This window comes from Engystomops pustulosus, chromosome 4 (assembly GCF_040894005.1).
Source record: "Engystomops pustulosus chromosome 4, aEngPut4.maternal, whole genome shotgun sequence".
Taxonomy (NCBI): domain Eukaryota; kingdom Metazoa; phylum Chordata; class Amphibia; order Anura; family Leptodactylidae; genus Engystomops; species Engystomops pustulosus.
In genome coordinates, this window is record NC_092414.1 from 144,802,763 (window position 1) to 144,820,670 (window position 17,908).

Consider the following 17,908-nt stretch of genomic DNA (forward strand, 5'->3'; position numbering starts at 1 on the left):
ATGCAAAAAATATGCATGATTAACCAGGGACACTAACTCATAGATTCAGGCACTGTGACTGTAGACTTTATCTTTATGGCCTCCTTCCTTCTAAAATAAACTTTCATAATTATGCTACAGAGCCAAAAAGGCTATGTCCATGTTACCAGAGCCCCTCTGTGCTCTGGCTTAACAGGCTGTCACCATCCTTTACTTCCGGCAATCTCAGACACCGCAGACTCGGTCTTAAAGCCGGTTCTGCGCATGAACGCAGCTAAAGTGAGGCGGCCTCAAAAGTTTGGAGGAATGCTTTCAGGGACCTTCCATTGGGAAAATGTGTAGCAAATTTGGACTCCTAGTGATATTAAAAAGATGTCGTTCCCACAATAGTGTGACAATTGCACGCATCAAACTCCATCAAAACAGCAAAGGGAAATAATTAGGGCTTGGAACACTGGTGAATGTCTAAAGGGGAAATCAGTGCTGCTAAACAGCACTGAAGCATTGAAATAATTACAATATCCTGCACACTACAAGAAATTGCAATTATTCTCTCAACTATGCCACCTCCTGTGGGTGTGGAGAGGTGTGAAGGAGCAACCGCCAGCAGAGTGGAACAGTGCTCACTTTTTAAAAACCTGTTAAAATTCACCACTGAGCGCTTGCAAGTTTTTACTCAAAAATAGTTTTGCAGCCAGTGCAGCAAGGCCGGCAGATGTATCATGAGATCTCCCCCTAAAGAACTATAGAAAAATGTTAACATTTGGACACAGTACCAACTCATGTGCATGTTTGGTATTTTTCTTCACATCATGAGGCCCAGCACCAAAACTGTAGGATTACTAAATATTGTCAAACTAACATTTTTTTCTTTCGCAAATGAATAGCTCTTTGGATGTAGAATAACTTTGCCTATTATCTTTGCTATCAACCACAGTTTAGCCCAGTCCTGAAGTAGCTGCTTCCCCTGCTTGTGTTGGTAACCCCTGGAGACCGTCTTGTAAACAAATCTACAAAATCTATGAACTCTTATGTGGTGAGGCTGCTGCTCCCTGCTAACAGAGGAAGGAGGTGGAGATCATGTGACAGAGCTCTCTGAGTGTTCACTGCTGTGTGCAGACCTGCGCTCCAAATCTTTATGATCTCCTGCTGTCTTGAGAAAGCTTACACCCTGCAAACTCCAGCAGCACTGCTCTGAGCCCCAACATCTTCTCCATGAAGAGTGCAGCAGTATAGCAGGCGGGGGTCACGTGACCATGTCCCATATAGCCCACTCACAGTGTGCAACTAGTGAGCTCTATATTCAAGCTTCATTAGACAGATAAAGCACCAGCACGCTTCACTAGGGGATTATGGGAAAACATGCAAATAAGTTTTCCAAAATGGGATAAGGAAACCACTTTGAAACCACCAATTTGAAAAAGGAATTGGACAGCTTTGTTGCCCAAAAGACCACTCTAAAGGGGGGTTGTATGGGCTTTTTATTGGGTTTCAGTTATTTTACCAGATGAAAAAGCCTGCCTTCGGGACTTTTTTTTTTACACATTTTTTAACACAATATACTATCATAAGCAAATAATATAACTAGTAATATTACAAGTAGTAAAATTACTAATATATGTTCAGATTCCCTACTAGCAGGTTTTTCAATATAGTCCAAGGTTATGTGATGCAGGAACAGTGCTCTCTCGACTCCTTCTGCCCCAGAAAGTGCTGGGGAAGAGGAAACCTGCTCTGCTCATCATTAGCATAATTTTAAAAGTTCATTTTAGAAGGAAGGAGGAACAGAACTGTCGACAGCTCCGTTTCAGGTTGGGTCTCTTCAGCACAGTGTACAAGGCAGCCCTAATTGGCAGTCTCTGTAAGGAGAACTCTTACTCCCTGACCCTAGTCAAAAGCCTCTCACTCAGCCAAACCAGTTCCCTACACTGTACTGAAGGAACCCAACAGGTCAAAACAGCGAGGTCTACAGTTGGGAGTCTGTTCCTTCTGGAATAGATATACTGGTTTGGTTTTAATCCCGTATTAGGTCATAAGGCCTTTTCCCATCCTGGAAAACTTATATGAATGCTTTCCCAGAATCGCATAGTGGTGCCTCGATGAGGTTTGCGTAAGGAGAAATATTACTTCATGGGAACTGTGGGCAGCAGTTATTGGACTCAGCTTCAGGGCAGATACATGAAGAAGTTAGTCACCACCAACTTCACCACAGGTGAAAAAGATTTTTGCCAAAACACTTTCAGAACAAAAAATAAGGCTGAGTAACAAATATCGGAATGATTCTGTTTGGTTTTAAAGGGGGACTTTACAGATTTGGTAAAATCATTATGGCTTTGGAGTTGCACTTTAATGTTTATGCATTACAGCCAGCATCATTGCATGCACTAACCAGAATTCAGAAGTTCCTATTCATAAAGCCAGAAAATATGGACAACATGACTTCTCAAATATATCAAAATTATTCTTCTGACCCTTTGTTGCCCTGGAAGATAAGCCTTTGCCAAATTTACCGAAAAAAGACAAATTCGCCATTTTCTTGAAATAAATAAGAACTATTTTTCAGCTATGTCACCAAAAGTAGATTTTGGGCAACTGTTTTTTAGCTGTCCAGTAGCTCATGTATGTATGGCTAGCATAACTCCAAAGTTATGATGGTTTTACCAAATTGTTTTATGTGATCCCCATTTTCCTTCCAAAGTTATGTAATTTTGTGTTCTGAAAGTGCTTGACAAAAATCTTTCTCACCAGAGGTGAAGAGGGCGAGACTCACCTCTTCCTGTATCAACCATGAAGTGGAGTCCAATTTACTTTTCCCACAGATCCCATGATCCCTTGTGTTCTCTCTCAAAGTAATTTAGCAGCAAATCCAGTAAGATTCCTACAAGTAAATCCAGTTACATGAAGTGTATAGTCTGTGCTGTGTGAGAACTAAGGGTGAAGGGGACAAGGGATGCAGCATGAGGTAAAGAGAGAGGCAGAGAAAGTTCTGTAGAATCACAGACTGGGATGGAGGGACTGATAGGGAACAGAAGAGATCTTGTACCTCACTATTCTGTATAGGAGACATCTGCATCCACAGCACCTAACACACTGAGCTGTGCCATGCACGCAGAGAGACTGGGCTAAATTGATACAGCAAAAAAACTGCTGCATATAGGTAACAAAGACAATAGGCAAAGTTGTTCTATATCCCAAGAGCTATTGATTTGTGCTTTAAGATGCAATCAATATGCTCCTAAACTTTAACCCCTTAACGCTCTGTGCCGTAGCTCTACGGCACAGAGGTATAAGGAGTGTATGAAGAGGGCTCACGGGCTGAGTCCTTTTCATACAAAGGTGGGGGGTTTTTGCATTTTGCAGAAAACCCCCACCACTAATAACCGCGGTCGGTGCTTAACCATGTAATTGCCGCCGCCGGCGCTTAAAAGACGGCGGCGCGCGGGCGCCGCCATCTTTTTTACGATCGCCGCACCCCCGAATGTCATCGGGGGCGACGATCAGTTGCCATGGTAACCTCGGGTCTTCTTTTGACACGAGGCTACATAGCTTCTGGAGATTCGTTACAATGAGCCAGAAGTATTGCAGTATATGGTAGGAGCGATCTGACCATCTAGGGTTAATGTACCCTAGATGGTCTAAAAAATAGTGGAAAAAAAAAGAAAAAAAAAAAGTTTAAAAAAGAAAAAAAAATTAATAAAATATTAAAAATTCAAATCACCCCCCTTTCCCTAGAACTGATATAAAACATAATAAACAGTAAAAATCACAAACATATTAGGTATCGCCGCGTCCCAAAATGCCCGATCTATCAAAATATAAAAACGGTAACGGCCGGCGGTGACCTCTGAGGCGGGAAATGGCTCCCAAATGTCCGAAATGCGACTTTTACACCTTTTTACATCACATAAAAAATTAAATAAACAATTATCAAAATGTCGCACAGACCTCAAAATAGTAGCAATGAAAATGTCGCCTAATTGCGCAAAAAATGACACCTCACACATCTCCGTAGCCCAAAGTATGAAAAATTTATTAGCGTCAGAAGATGGCCAAAAAATTTTTCTTTTGTACACATTCGTTTAATTTTTGAAAATGTATTAAAACACAATAAAACCTGTATAAATTTGGTATCACCGTGATCGCACCGAACCAAAGAATAAAGCTGAGATGTTATTTTGAGTGCACAGTCAAAGTCGAAAAAACTGAGCCCACAGGAACGCAAGTGCGTTTTTTTTTCAATTTTTCCACATTTGGAATTTTTTTCAGCTTCGCAGTACACGGCATGTTAAAATAAATAACATTACTTGAAAGTAAAATTTGTTACGCACAAAATAAGCCATCACACAGCTCTGTACACGTAAAAATGAAAAAGTTATGGATTTTTGAAGTTGGAGAGCGAGAAATGAGCGGAAAAACCCTGCGTCCTTAAGGGGTTAAAGAGCAACCATCATTTTAGATGATTTTTGATATTGTGTTGGGGGGATTGTTGTGAACATTTTTCTGTAGGTTCTGTAGGGTCTGTAGGTTTGTTCTTAAGTTGAATTTGTATGTAAGTCAGAACTGTATATTTTATCATTGTAATCCCAGACAGAACTTTTTTGGTCTCTGTGACAATTGGGTTTTAAAAATGTTGGGTTGTCATAAGAATCAGGATTAACACTAGAGCTTTATTACAGACACCTGTGATAACTGTTATAGCTGATTATTGTAGCCTAGGACTAAAGTAAAATAAATTACCAATATCCAGAGGTCCGTTTGTAACTAGGAGTCGTATGTAAGTCGAGTGTTCTTAAGTAGGGGACCGCCTGTATATTTCATTAAGAATAGTTTATAAAGAAACAGACTGCCAAGTGATTCTTAGTTACAATGTTACTTCTATGTTGCTATGGCAAATTTGTCTACAGGATTGAAGACATGTCTCTCTCTCCACTCTTCTCCTGTTTAACCCTTCCTGCTCTCTTCCTGGCTGTAGTATGCTATGAGCACTATATTCAAGCATCAAGTAAAAGGAGTTTATCCTCACTACCAACACACACAGGGAGATTAGATGTGAGCTCACGCAGCCTCCATAGACACACCCACTATGCAGGTTGGAGTACAGATAAATGTTTTTACAAAACAGAACCTATTAATGAAGTACATTACAAAAAGTCCACCTCACCTCTCTTCCCTCACACACACAATATTAAAAAATTTCTCAAATGATGGTTACATTTCAATGGACATCTACCACCAGGATGAAAGACTATGCAAATGAGCCCGAGGGGCTCCAAGCTCCATTAACACCTATGGACATCTTGGTGGTAGATGCCATTTAAGTCTACTCATGAGGGTGGAGCACTGAAGTATGTTTATAGATCTGCTATGTCCACTCACCCTTACTGCAGACAGGATACGGATATAGTCAGCAAGAAGCTCAGCCAGAAGGTAGAAATCACTATTGGCCTGTTCCTGATGTAGTTGCTCTATCTTTTCTTCTACTTCTGCTAGCTGGGACAGCGCCCGAGAAAGTGCAGTATTATCCTCTGAGCTCCCTAGCATAGCAAGGCTTTTGGCAAACTGAGCAGTATTCACAGCGAGTTCTGGAAAAACAAATTCATCAGTAACAAAGCAAAAAAACAAAACCCATTTTTTTCTGTTCCGACTCCACTCCAAATTTTCCCCAGTACACATCATAGAATAATTATTTGTGCCATTAGAAAGTACAATCTGTCCTGCAAAAAACAAGCCCTCATACGTTTCTATTTATAATATATTTTTCTAGTTCTAAGTGTTGCTTTGCAAATAAATTAAACAAAGCAACACCACCATTATGTACAAAATACCTTTTCTGTGGTTTACTAGAGTCTCCACCACAGTATGAAGTTTGCGAAGATGTTGTTCTTCACATTCCACCTCTTGCAACTTGTCTTCAAACCACTAAAACAGAATATAACAGAAGATGACAAATTATAAAAAGGAAAAGATGTCATTATAAACGATGATTTGTGCGAGGTCTCTGTATAATAAGGAATTCATTTACAGATAGTCCTTAAAGGACATCTGTCATCAGGGCTGTGTCACTTGTCCTGTCACTACTACCTTTTGGAGCAGCTCCCAAAGATCCCATCACAGCCTTTATCTAGTCAATTTATACATTAATCATTGCAAAATCATCTTTTCTTTATTTTAAATTGGGCTGGTCACATGGTCAGAGGCAGTGATGTCACCCCTGTTCCGCCTCCCCTCTCCTCCCCCTGCTCATGTCGGTGTATAATGTATAGTAAAGCATTGCTGGTGTGTGTGCTGCATCTGCTGACATGCTGCATCTTCCTAATACACAGACATCAGCTACACAAGTACCTGACATGTTCTGCTATAACATGGCTGCCTGGAGCCGTTGTATCTCTCCTATACACACACAGGCTGCAGAGGCCGCCAGCACCAGGAAGCACATCATTACACAGCCTCACATCATTATAAAGGCTGTCAGTCATGCATTGGGGGTGTGGCTGTGCCTCCCACTCATGAATAAGCCGGACAGCTTGAATATGCTAATGACTCATTGGACATTTCACAGGTCATTTGCATACAGCTTTAGGACCTCATTGCTTAAGTTTACAGGCACGTAGAGGGACAATGAAGATATAGAGGCAATGCTTTCTAATGGCAGCTTATGAAAATATGTTTAGTTTAGGGGGTTATTTCTCTTTAATCTTCCTCAATTAGAAATTTGTGGCCTCTATACATCAACAATACAATAGATTTATACATTTCTATTCACAAGCAGATATTAGCTGTAATCTTATCTGTGACAGCATATATCGGATTGGTCAAACTTTCTCATGTTTTAGTAGTGATTTTGTAAAACAGATTATCCAGCTCTTACTTCTGAAACAAGTTATGTATCAATTGTATTGCTCAACATTCAGAAACCACAAAAACAAAATAAAGTTCCACTTTACACAAGTGCAACTCTGCCCAATACCACTAGGGGGTGCTTGTGCTCTGTGCAAATCATAAGCACCCTTTCTTATATTAAAATGTACTGCAACAACTGGTACATTGTTCAACAAAAATGTAATTGTAGGGATATTAGTATCTTCAGGAAGTGTTTATAGATTCTGAAAAGTGTATGTGCAGTCTCCAAGCTAATAAATTGAGGCCTCTGTGTATATACGTGTTTAACCCCCTAACCACTGCGGCAAGTTTTGGAATTACTGACCAGACCTCACATAACTGTTTTTTAAAGTACCCCCTTGACATTGAGACAATTGATTATCAGTAGTTTGACCAGTACCTCCTGTATTCAATCAAAAATTATCAGAAAGAAACCCCAATAAATCACCCATTATTATAAGTTCCACAACATTTAGCATACACGTGGATACACATCAAGGGTGGATTCTGTTTTTAAATACAATCTACATGCTATACTTACAACATCAGATTCATTCATCTTGATGGTCATTTTGTTGACAGCATCAGTGGCTCTATTAAACATCTTGAGGAGTCCAGCTCCACTAAGAGTCTGAGTGCTGACAGCACGGGGAAGCTAGAAGAAGAAACATTTAGTTTGCATTATTATAAAATAATGCAGGAGCATTTATTTAAGGCGACATTCCATCCATTATTCCAAAATAATTCCTATTTTCTTTTCAAATATCTGTCCATTGTTTTTGTGCAGAATTTTGTGCAGAACAAGAAAACAGTTAGTACAACAGTATTAGTACAACAATATAGTTGAAAAATCCAGAGGAATAATAAAAAAAAATAGCAAACAAAGAAAGTATTAGACACCATAAATGATGCACACTGTGGCCATGAAGATCGAATATTTTTAGGGAGAGGGAGTGTATGTGGTTGGGAAAATCGTGTAGACCTTGGGAGATTGGCATTCTCAGAAATATCCTGTTGCTACTCGGTGGAATGTGGCAGAAAAGGACAGGAGATCAAGCTTAGGTTCTGTGATCTTCCAGGGAGAAGGAAGAATTATATCCAGGGGTGACTAGTTGTTTTGACTTAATGGTATAATAATTTCATAGAAAACACTCACTGCAACTGATGAGTTGAGTATTGGTTCCTGTTAAGCATTCCCAGACTTGCAATGCAAAACATATTCTGCATAACTGCCTTTGCTTTATCATTTTCACCCATATCATATAAAGTTTCAAGGATTCACTTACAAATTTTGTTCTAAAAACATAACCCAACTTTGAATTCAATTAATATACCTCACCTCTTCCTTCTCCAAAAATTCACGGACATCTGGATCTTGTAAAAGAGTAGGGTGGCTCACAATTCTTTGAAGGTATCTGCAGCAAAATATATTGGTCAAAATATAGCTGAAACTGTTCTCACAATCTGCAAGAAATTAATTTATCATACCTAGTTGTTATCTGAAGTATTTTGAAAGAAAGTTTTGATGTCAGTCAGGTTTTTATGGAATTTTTATCTTTAGTAAGTAACTATCTTCCATCAAAATCTTATATTTTCTATCCATGACCTTCTTCCCTTTAAAACCAACTTTAAAATGTATGCTAATAAGCCCCTCCATGCTGCAGATTCACAGGTTGTTACAGTGTGCAACTTCCCCCTCCCATTGCAGTTTAGAAAGTTTAAGCACACAAAGAGATTACATCAGGCAGAAGGAGGGGGGGGGGGGGGTTGCTGGCAGGGGGAGCAGTGTAACAGCCCTTGAACCTGCAGCCCAGATGGGCTCAGTAGTCCTTCAGGCTCATTAGCATAATTGTAATAGTTTATTTTAGAAGGTCACGGATAATAAATATAAGAAGATTACCACAGCCTGGTGGGATCACTTTTCCTGGTTTATAATTCTAGATTATCTTTAATATAATATACTCATTTTCTCAGTCTGACCATTAGGTTTTGTAGTAGTGGACTAAAACTTGGTAATTTTGTTCAGTTTATTATGCAACAGTCACTTTATCATCACTGACAGGATTACAATAGAAGATAATAGCATCATTACATCCACTAGTGAAAATAGATGATGCCACAATATAGGAAGTCACCTTTATTGTCCAGAAGTCTGGTACCGCACTATGTATACACCAAATCACAGGTTATTAAGTTTCAGAACTGCCACCTACCTCTCCAAAGCAGCGCGCCTTCTCTCCAGAAAATCAGCTGAAGAAGAATCCTCTTTCCCCACCTTTACTTTGGTCATACCTAAATAAACACATATTACATCAGATATATGACATTTCTAGGTAGAAAATGTCATTACACCTGCTTTCTGGCCCAAAGGCAAATACAAAAATGAAGCTGGAATATTGCATTTGACTTATATTCCAGAGAGACAATACTACCCACTTACTTAAAATGTGTTGTGGGTATTGAAATTTTGTATTACTGTATTATTACTCACCTATGAGGCTTTTCTCAGGAGGGGGGGCAATTATGATGCCTTGATAGGCATGCTTCTCAGAAAGCTTCTCAAAAAGACCCAGGAAGTCACTAAATCGTCTCTTCACAGTGAAATGTTTGCTTCTAAACATTGGTAAATTTGTCTGGCAACAAAATAAAAAAATAAACAATTTAGTATATATATATGTCAAATCACAATTTCTGTGTATGCTGTGTAAGGACAATTTGGAAGCCCCCTGATGTGTCCTTATAACCTATGGCTGAAACAGTTATGTGAACCCAGACCTAAATGGATTCTCCAGTGCCTGAAACAGATAGGGGACACTAATTTTGTGTGGATGTGGGTTAAGGTTACTGTATATACATGATGTTCATCCATAGGTAGACATATGTCACTGTATCCGTACCGCAGCCGTATATAGTATGGTGCACTGGTAAATGATGGCTGGCTGACAGAATGCACCTTTCACTGGTTCTGGTGTCCCTGGATACTGCACATACACTCACCGGCCACTTTATAAGGTACACCTGTCCAACTGCTTGTTAACACTTAATTTCTAATCAGCCAATCAAATGGCGGCAACTCAGTGCATTTAGGCATGTAGACATGGTCAAGACAATCTCCTGCAGTTCAAACCGAGCATCAGTATGGGGAAGAAAGGTGATTTGAGTGCCTTTGAACGTGGCATGGTTGTTGGTGCCAGAAGGGCTGGTCTGAGTATTTCAGAAACTGCTGATCTACTGGGATTTTCACGCACAACCATCTCTAGGGTTTACAGAGAATGGCCCGAAAAAGAAAAAACATCCAGTGAGTGTCAGTTCTGTGGGCGGAAATGCCTTGTTGATGCCAGAGGAGAATGGGCAGACTGGTTCGAGCTGATAGAAAGGCAACAGTGACTCAAATCGCCACCCGTTACAACCAAGGTAGGCAGAAGAGCATCTCTGAACGCACAGTAAGTCGAACTTTGAGGCAAATGGGCTACAGCAGCAGAAGACCACACCGGGTGCCACTCCTTTCAGCGAAGAACAGGAAACTGAGGCTACAATTTGCACAAGCTCATCGAAATTGGACAGTAGAAGATTGGAAAAACGTTGCCTGGTCTGATGAGTCTCGATTTCTGCTGCGACATTCGGATGGTAGGGTCAGAATTTGGCGTCAACAACATGAAAGCATGGATCGATCCTGCCTTGTATCAACGGTTCAGGCTGGTGGTGGTGTCATGGTGTGGGGAATATTTTCTTGGCACTCTTTGGGCCCCTTGGTACCAATTGAGCATCGTTGCAACGCCACAGCCTACCTGAGTATTGTTGATGACCATGTCCATCTCTTTATGACCACAATGTACCCAACATCTGATGGCTACTTTCAGCAGGATAATGCGCCATGTCATAAAGCTGGAATCATCTCAGACTGGTTTCTTGTACATGACAATGAGTTCACTGTACTCAAATGGCCTCCACAGTCACCAGATCTCAATCCAATAGAGCATCTTTGGGATGTGGTGGAACGGGAGATTCGCATCATGGATGTGCAGCCGACAAATCTGCGGCAACTGTGTGATGCCATCATGTCAATATGGACCAAAATCTCTGAGGAATGCTTCCAGCACCTTGTTGAATCTATGCCACGAAGAATTGAGGCAGTTCTGAAGGCAAAAGGGGGTCCAACCCATTACTAGCATGGTGTACCTAATAAAGTGGCCGGTAAGTGTATATACAGCAGCAAACGGTGCACAACTCCATGCAGCACATATATGAAATGTTCTCATAGACTTCTATGGAACGTACAGGACAAAAATACTGGAGAATATAGGACATGCTCTATATTTGTTTACATCTTGATCACGGTGCGGCCATGACGGCCCACTTGGAGGATGCCCCTTGACCTCTGTAGGGACAGGAAGCAGAGAGGTTAAAAGCCTCCCACCCGCATCCTCCCGCCAGTGTCTACCAAATAACTACACCGGTGGAAGGTACAACAAAATTTTATTTTGTATGTTAAATATTCACATACATACAGAATAAGCTAGGGAGGGAATATATATAGGCCGTCATGGAGGACTAGATGGAAACTGAATTACCGGTGAGTCTAATTCTACATTTCCAATACGTCCCCCATGACAGCCCACTTGGAGATCTACCAAATAAGTAGGAATTTCTAGGGTGGGATGACCGCTTGTAGAACCTTCCTGCCAAAGGAAAGATCTTGAGAACAAGGTAAATCCAGTCTGTAGTGTTTTATGAAGGTGGATGATGAGGCCCAGGTAGCAGCCTTGCAAATCTGTTCTAATGATGCACCTCTTTTTTCAGCCCAGGAAGTGGACATAGCCCTGGTGGAATGGGCCTTTAGGTTCGTTGGAATCTCCTTCCCTTGTTGCGTATAACAGGTGGAGATAGCTAACTTTAGCCATCTTGCTATCGATGTTTTTCGAGGCTTTTTTCCCTTTGTTTTTTCCCTGGAATTGAATAAACAAGTTATTGTCTAAACGCCAGGGCTCTGTAGCCTTTAGATAAGCTAGTACAATTCTTCTTACATCCAAAAGATGCCACGAAGCTTCCCTACTAGAAGAGGGGTTTTCGCAAAAGGATGGCAGAGTGATTTCTTGAGTCCTGTGAAATCTGGATGCCACTTTGGGAATGAAGCCTGGATCTAGAGTAAGAATTATACGATCAGACAAAACTCGCATATAAGGCTCTTTGATTGAAATAGCCTGAAGCTCACCCAATCTTCTAGCTGTAGTGACAGCGACAAGAAGGGTAGTTTTTAACGTTAAGTTCTTTATGTTAGCGCTATCCAGAGGTTCAAATGGTGGTCTGGAAAGTGCGTCTAGAACCAGTTTTAGGTCCCATGTAGGAACTCTCCTGAGAATCTGGGGTCTGATTCTGGAGGAGGCTAGGATAAATCTTTTGACCCACCTGTGCTCCGCCAGTGGACGATCGCAGAAGGCGCCAAGGGCCGAGACCTGGACCTTTAAGGTGCCAGTAGAAAGACCCTGTTCCAGGCCTTTCTGTAGGAAGTCCAGAATCTGTAAGATATTGGGGTTAGATTGAGATGGAGGATTATCCCCACAAAATGTTACAAATTTTTTCCAGATTTTGTGATAAATTGCAAACGTAACCTTCTTCCTACTTGCCTTAAGAGTGGTTACTACAGCCATGGAAAGACCCCGTGATGTCAGGAATTCGGACTCAGGATCCAAGCTGTTAACTGAAGTCGTCCTGGGTCGGGATGGAGAATCGGTCCCTGATGTAAAAGGTCTCTCCGTGAAGGCAGTATTACTGGTTGCTGCTGGGCCAGGGATGTCAACAGGGGGTACCAGTTCCTCTTTGGCCAATTTGGACAGATCAGTATCACCTTTGCCTGGTCCGTAAGGATTTTTCTGAGGACCTTTGCCACTAAGGGAATAGGGGGAAAGGCATAGGAAAGAGGTTCGACCCATTTGTGGCTGAAAGCATCCAATCGATCTTTCGGTGCTCCTGCTTCCAGAGAGTAGTATCGATGGCATACCGTATTCTTCTTTGTGGCGAAGAGATCGATTTGAGGAACTCCCCACAGATTTGTCAAATGGATGAAGACTTCTGGATTGATGCTCCATTCGTTGGGAGAGATTTGTTCCCTGCTGAGGTAGTCTGCCTCCATATTTAGAATTCCTCTCAGGTGAGTTGCAGAGAGGGAGAGCACGTTCTCCTCTGCCCAGGAGAAGATGGTGTGTGTTAAGGTGGAAAGAGTTGTCGATCTTGTCCCCCCTTGTCTTCTTAAGTAAGACACTGTTGTGGTGTTGTCTGATAATATGTGTACATGGTGGTTCTTTAGAAGAGGTGTATTTAGCCTTAGGGCTTCCCAGACGGCCTGTAGCTCTCGATAATTTGATGGCTTCCTGGATTGGGAAGGTGTCCATAGACCTTGGGCATAGTGGGAAGGGAAGACCGCTCCCCAGCCCACACTGCTTGCATCGGTCGTAATTGTGAGACACGGAAGGCAGTGCCAGTGGACCCCGTTCTCCAGATTCTTTCTCTGTAACCACCACTGTAAATTTCTTTTTACTGAGGATGGAATGATGACCTTCTTGTCCAAACCTGAGGGCCTTCGATCCCAACTGCTCAGAATCCAATTCTGTAGGGTACGAGAATGATTTTGACTCCAGGCCACTGATGGGAGACAGGCTGTAAGGAGCCCTAGGATCTTCATGGCTCCTCGGATTGAGATAGAAATCTTCCTTCTGAAGGAGTGAACGTGATGTCTCAGATCTTCCGCTTTTTCCTGAGGAAGAAAGGACATCAGATGAGTGGAATCTAACATTACACCAAGGAATTTTTTGAGGGTGGAGGGAGAAAGATCTGACTTTTGGGTGTTTATTAACCATCCCAGATCTGAGAGTCTGTTCATCGTAAGATCTCTTGCTATAATGAGATCTGAACTGTCTTTTCCCACAATCAGCAAGTCGTCTAAATAAGGGATGATAGATACTCCCTGTAGTCTCAGAGAAGCAACCACCTCCACCATGATCTTTGTAAACACTCTTGGAGCTGACGAAATCCCAAAGGGAAGAGCCCGAAACTGAAAGTGTAGGACAGAACCCCCTGGAGAGAGGACAGAGAATCTTAAGAATCTTTGAGATGAGGGGTGAATTGGGATGTGATAATAGGCGTCTTGCAGATCTATTGTGCACATGCAATAATCGGTGTAAATGATTTGAGTAGCAGATCTTACCGATTCCATGTGAAAACGTCTGTAGGTGATGAATTTGTTCAAGGCCTTTAAATTTATTATCATCCGGTTTGACCCGTTTGGTTTTTTGACCAGGAAGAGGGGAGAATAGAAGCCCGTCTTTTCTTGATCTTGAGGATCCCGGGAGATCACTCCTGAGAGAATGAGAGATGAGACTTCCTGCCAGATGAGATAATGGGTAGAGGAAGAGGTAGAAGATAAGGGAGGCATAAATCTTGACGGTGGGGGGGTACTGAATTCTATCCTGTATCCTGAATTGATAATATTCAGGACCCAAGGGTTTGAAGTAATACGAGACCATTGATTGACAAACCCTAGAAGACGCCCCCCCACTCTGGCGTCATTGTCTCTTCCCTCCGGAGTTGTCAGGGGAATTTGAGAATAGAAACCCCCGACCTCTGCCCCCTTTAGGGTAACTCCAGCGACCTTGTTTACCTTTGCCCCGAAAGGTATCCTTGGTGTTCCTGAAGGGACGAAATGAAGATTTCTTGCCTGAAGGTGCTTTGTTCTCCGGAAACCCCTTCTTCTTGTCTGAGGCTCTTTCTAATATGGCGTCGAACTCTGGACCGAAGACGAAATCTCCAGCAAATGGGATACTGCATAGCTTCGTTTTTGAACGAATATCACCGCCCCATTGTTTTAACCACAAGGCTCTCCTTGTGGCATTTGTTAGAGCCCCTTCTTTGGCCGCAAAACGGACGCCTTCGGCTGAAGCATCGACTAGAAAAGCAGTGGCAGATTTAAGAAGAGGAATACTTTCCAACAGAGAAGCCCTAGGAGTGCCTTCTCTGATGTGGGAGTCTAGTTAGTTTAGCCAGAAGAAGAGGGTTTGAGGTAGCCGATAAATTTGATTTTAGGCTGGTCATAGATGTTTCCCAGGCCTTTTTAAGAAGGGCATCTCCATAGGGTCCTTAAATTGTGCCGAGTCTTCAAACGGTAAGTCTGTTTTCTTGACAACCTTTGTCACCTGCACATCCATTTTAGGAACGGAGTCCCAAATCTTGGAGACTTCTTGATCAAAGACTAGACGTCATCTAAACCCCTTAGAAGTTGTGATCTTCTTTTCTGGGTCCTTCCATTCTTCTGTAATTAACCCCAAGAGGGTATTGTTAACTGGGAAGACGCGTTGTTTTTCGGCTCTCAGTCCTCCAAACAATTCGTCCTCTCTAGATGTGCAGGGAACTTCTTCTTCAATGTCTAGAGTTTCGCGTATGGCCTTCAATAGGTTATCTAACTCATCCAGCTGAAAAAGGTGACGTGGGTCAGTCTTTTGACCTATATCCTGGGAATCGAGTTCTTCTGTGTCTACCATGGAACAGGAAGGGACTTCTGAATCATAATTTTCCTCCTCAGAGGAGGAGATGTCCGCTAATCTTGGTTTTTTTGGAGGGGGTTCCTTCTGTGTTGCCGAAGCCACTGAAGCCACCACTTTCTCCTCAATAAATGATTTTAATTAATCCATGAATGATGTTTTTTCCTCTCGCATAAACTCTTCTATACAGGTTTTGCAAATGGGCTTTTGGTACGCCTCGGGCATAGTGCGAAAACACATATTGCATTTTTTAGTAGTGCTTCTGCTCTTTGCAGGTCTGCTAGCTTTTTCAGACTTTTCTGGTCTGTCCTCTTTACCTTTCCCCTTAGTCCCTTGATCCTTGTCCTAAGGGAGAAAGGTAAGGAATAACTAACTTGGGGTTCTAATGTGATTTACTACTAGAACATGCCATACAGCACCACTTACATAACCAGGAGGGTGGAGTAGGCCCAAGTCTGCCTCATCAGCCATGTCGGGAATGTCTGGGACGGCAAGGCCACCGAACAGTATATGTCCCAAATACAAGACACCGCTCCTCTAATAGTGCTGTATTTTATACCTTATCGGGGAGCCCATCCCCCTAGCCGGTGGCTCTTCCGCGCCCGTTCTGGCGCTCCGAGACGCGCCTGACGTCACTTCCGGTCGCGGCCGGAAGTCGTCATCGGCCGCAAAGAACTCCTGGGAACGGAGCTTCCCGCGCGTCCTCCCGTAGGCCCCATTCGGCTGCTGGAGAGGACCGCTCTCCGGATCATCGAGGAACCAGGGAGGGAAGGACCCGGCCGCGGACCCGATCCGGAGGGGAACTACGACCTGCAATAGGCCGGCGTAACCCCGGTAAGTTTCTTTTGAAAAAACCAAGCGTCCCCCCCCCCCCCCTTGGAGGAGAGGAGCCTCTCTGACCTATCCCCTGTAGGGACAGGAAGACACTGGCGGGAGGATGCGGGTGGGAGGCTTTTAACCTCTCTGCTTCCTGTCCCTACAGAGGTCAAGGGGCATCCTCCAAGTGGGCCGTCATGGGGGACGTATTGGAAAATAGGTCCATGTAAATGGATCATAGTATTAAGGAATACACCATGGAAATGTATGGAAACTTTCTAAAAAGAAGCCAATGTCTCAGACACCACCTACTGTAAGACAACAACCCTGTAGACCAATGCTGACGGTAAACAAGTTCTAATGTTTAAAGGGTTGAGACACTGAGCTGATATTAACACTTCTATATTGAAAACATTTTTACGTTGCACCATCCAGAAATATACATTACTGTGGAAAATTTTATTAAATAAAAAAACAAAGCAACACAAATCAGAGTAAAATTCATTTGCTTACCTGAGTTGATACTTGATAAGCTACATATGCATTCATTCCGTCACCTGAAACAAAGGAACTGCAATTAATCTTTTCCATAGAGGCAATAAAAAACTGGGAAAAGGTACAGGACTAAACTTATGCAGTGCTTTTATGGTTAGCCATACTATAAAGAAAAATTATTTAGATAAAAATTTTCTACTTTATTTGGCAACAAACACCAAGACTGAATTTGGCTTTAGATAATAACAGATTATTGGGGTGGGGATTTATCATATGCTGGGGCCTCATGATTAAACCCTGCCCCACCCGCTGCACTGGATCTATCAGGAGGCTTCAGAGGCTAAATTCTACATTAAGTCCTGCCCACTCCGCATCAAGGTAATGCTCTTCTATGCCCACTTGGCATGGAGGTGGTGTAAGGGGAAAAATAGTTGCAATTAATGGTACATGGCAGGGAATTATGACTATTTCAGGGCCTGTAAACTGGAAAACTGGAGCAGAAGCCCCTATAAATCTGCCCCATTGTCTTACGAGTCACCTACAATAAATTTATGGGTCCAAAATTGATGAAATAATGTTCCAAGTGTCATCAGAAGCCAATATGAATAATAGCAAAGTCAGAGAAAAATAATAATCATGTGATGAACCAGCAAGCACATGAGCCTGTATGTGTACTTCATGCAGTGGATTCTAGATCCTCCAGGGCATATGTGCTAATCAGAGGCTACACACTATATAATTAGCCAGTCTTCAGAGGCAGAGAACACTGCAGAGCTCACCAATCTTCTCTGGATCTGTGATTCTAATGTTCATTTCAAATTGATCCTCCTGCTCTTCTTCTTCTAACTGAAAGCAAAGGAAAAATGAGATAAGAATACTGACGAAAAGGCACTTTTTTGGCCTCTGACTGTAGAGACATTAAAGAAAATCTATCATCAAAATCAAGCTTAAAGCAGGGACACTTACTGATAAACTTTTAAAATTATTCTAATGCACATGAAGAGCTTTGGGGTGTATTACCAGAGCCCTTCAGTGATGTGTTTTCACTCGTTGTTATAATGAGCACAGCAGGTCTAATATACCCCTGACGAAGTGTCCATAGATGCAAAACACTTGTTGAGGATGGTCTGTCCTGATTAAGTTTTGGTTATTTAAGCATTATGTTTTAAACTGATATGCATATTATTGTCCCCTTTTTGCCGTACTAC

The 17,908-nt window shown here is 42.1% G+C and overlaps 2 protein-coding genes across 4 annotated transcripts in view; both read right to left on the minus strand.

Annotated features, from left to right (window-relative positions):
- SNX1 (sorting nexin 1) overlaps positions 1–17,908 on the minus strand; it is a 40,111-nt gene that overhangs the window by 6,911 nt on the left and 15,292 nt on the right. Inside the window, exons 4-11 of the mRNA XM_072147943.1 lie at positions 17,480–17,546; positions 16,719–16,762; positions 9,350–9,491; positions 9,072–9,150; positions 8,198–8,273; positions 7,400–7,513; positions 5,805–5,898; positions 5,356–5,561 (exon numbers count right to left, since the gene is read on the minus strand). Coding sequence (XP_072004044.1) covers positions 5,356–5,561; positions 5,805–5,898; positions 7,400–7,513; positions 8,198–8,273; positions 9,072–9,150; positions 9,350–9,491; positions 16,719–16,762; positions 17,480–17,546 — 822 coding nt within the window. The remainder of the gene's footprint in view (positions 1–5,355; positions 5,562–5,804; positions 5,899–7,399; positions 7,514–8,197; positions 8,274–9,071; positions 9,151–9,349; positions 9,492–16,718; positions 16,763–17,479; positions 17,547–17,908) is intronic.
- Positions 11,213–15,864, minus strand: LOC140127351 (uncharacterized). 3 transcript variants are annotated; one of them, XM_072147941.1, is made up of 3 exons: positions 12,265–15,864; positions 11,883–11,998; positions 11,690–11,804 (listed from the first exon to the last, which is right to left on the minus strand). In XM_072147941.1, exons 1-2 carry the CDS (start codon positions 14,376–14,378, stop codon positions 11,911–11,913), a joined length of 2,202 nt encoding a protein of 733 aa, XP_072004042.1. In that variant the 5' UTR covers positions 14,379–15,864; the 3' UTR covers positions 11,690–11,804; positions 11,883–11,910. The 3 variants fall into 3 exon arrangements, with proteins under 3 accessions (XP_072004040.1, XP_072004042.1, XP_072004041.1); XM_072147939.1 differs by having other exon boundaries at positions 11,213–11,804; positions 11,883–15,864; XM_072147940.1 differs by having other exon boundaries at positions 11,780–11,998.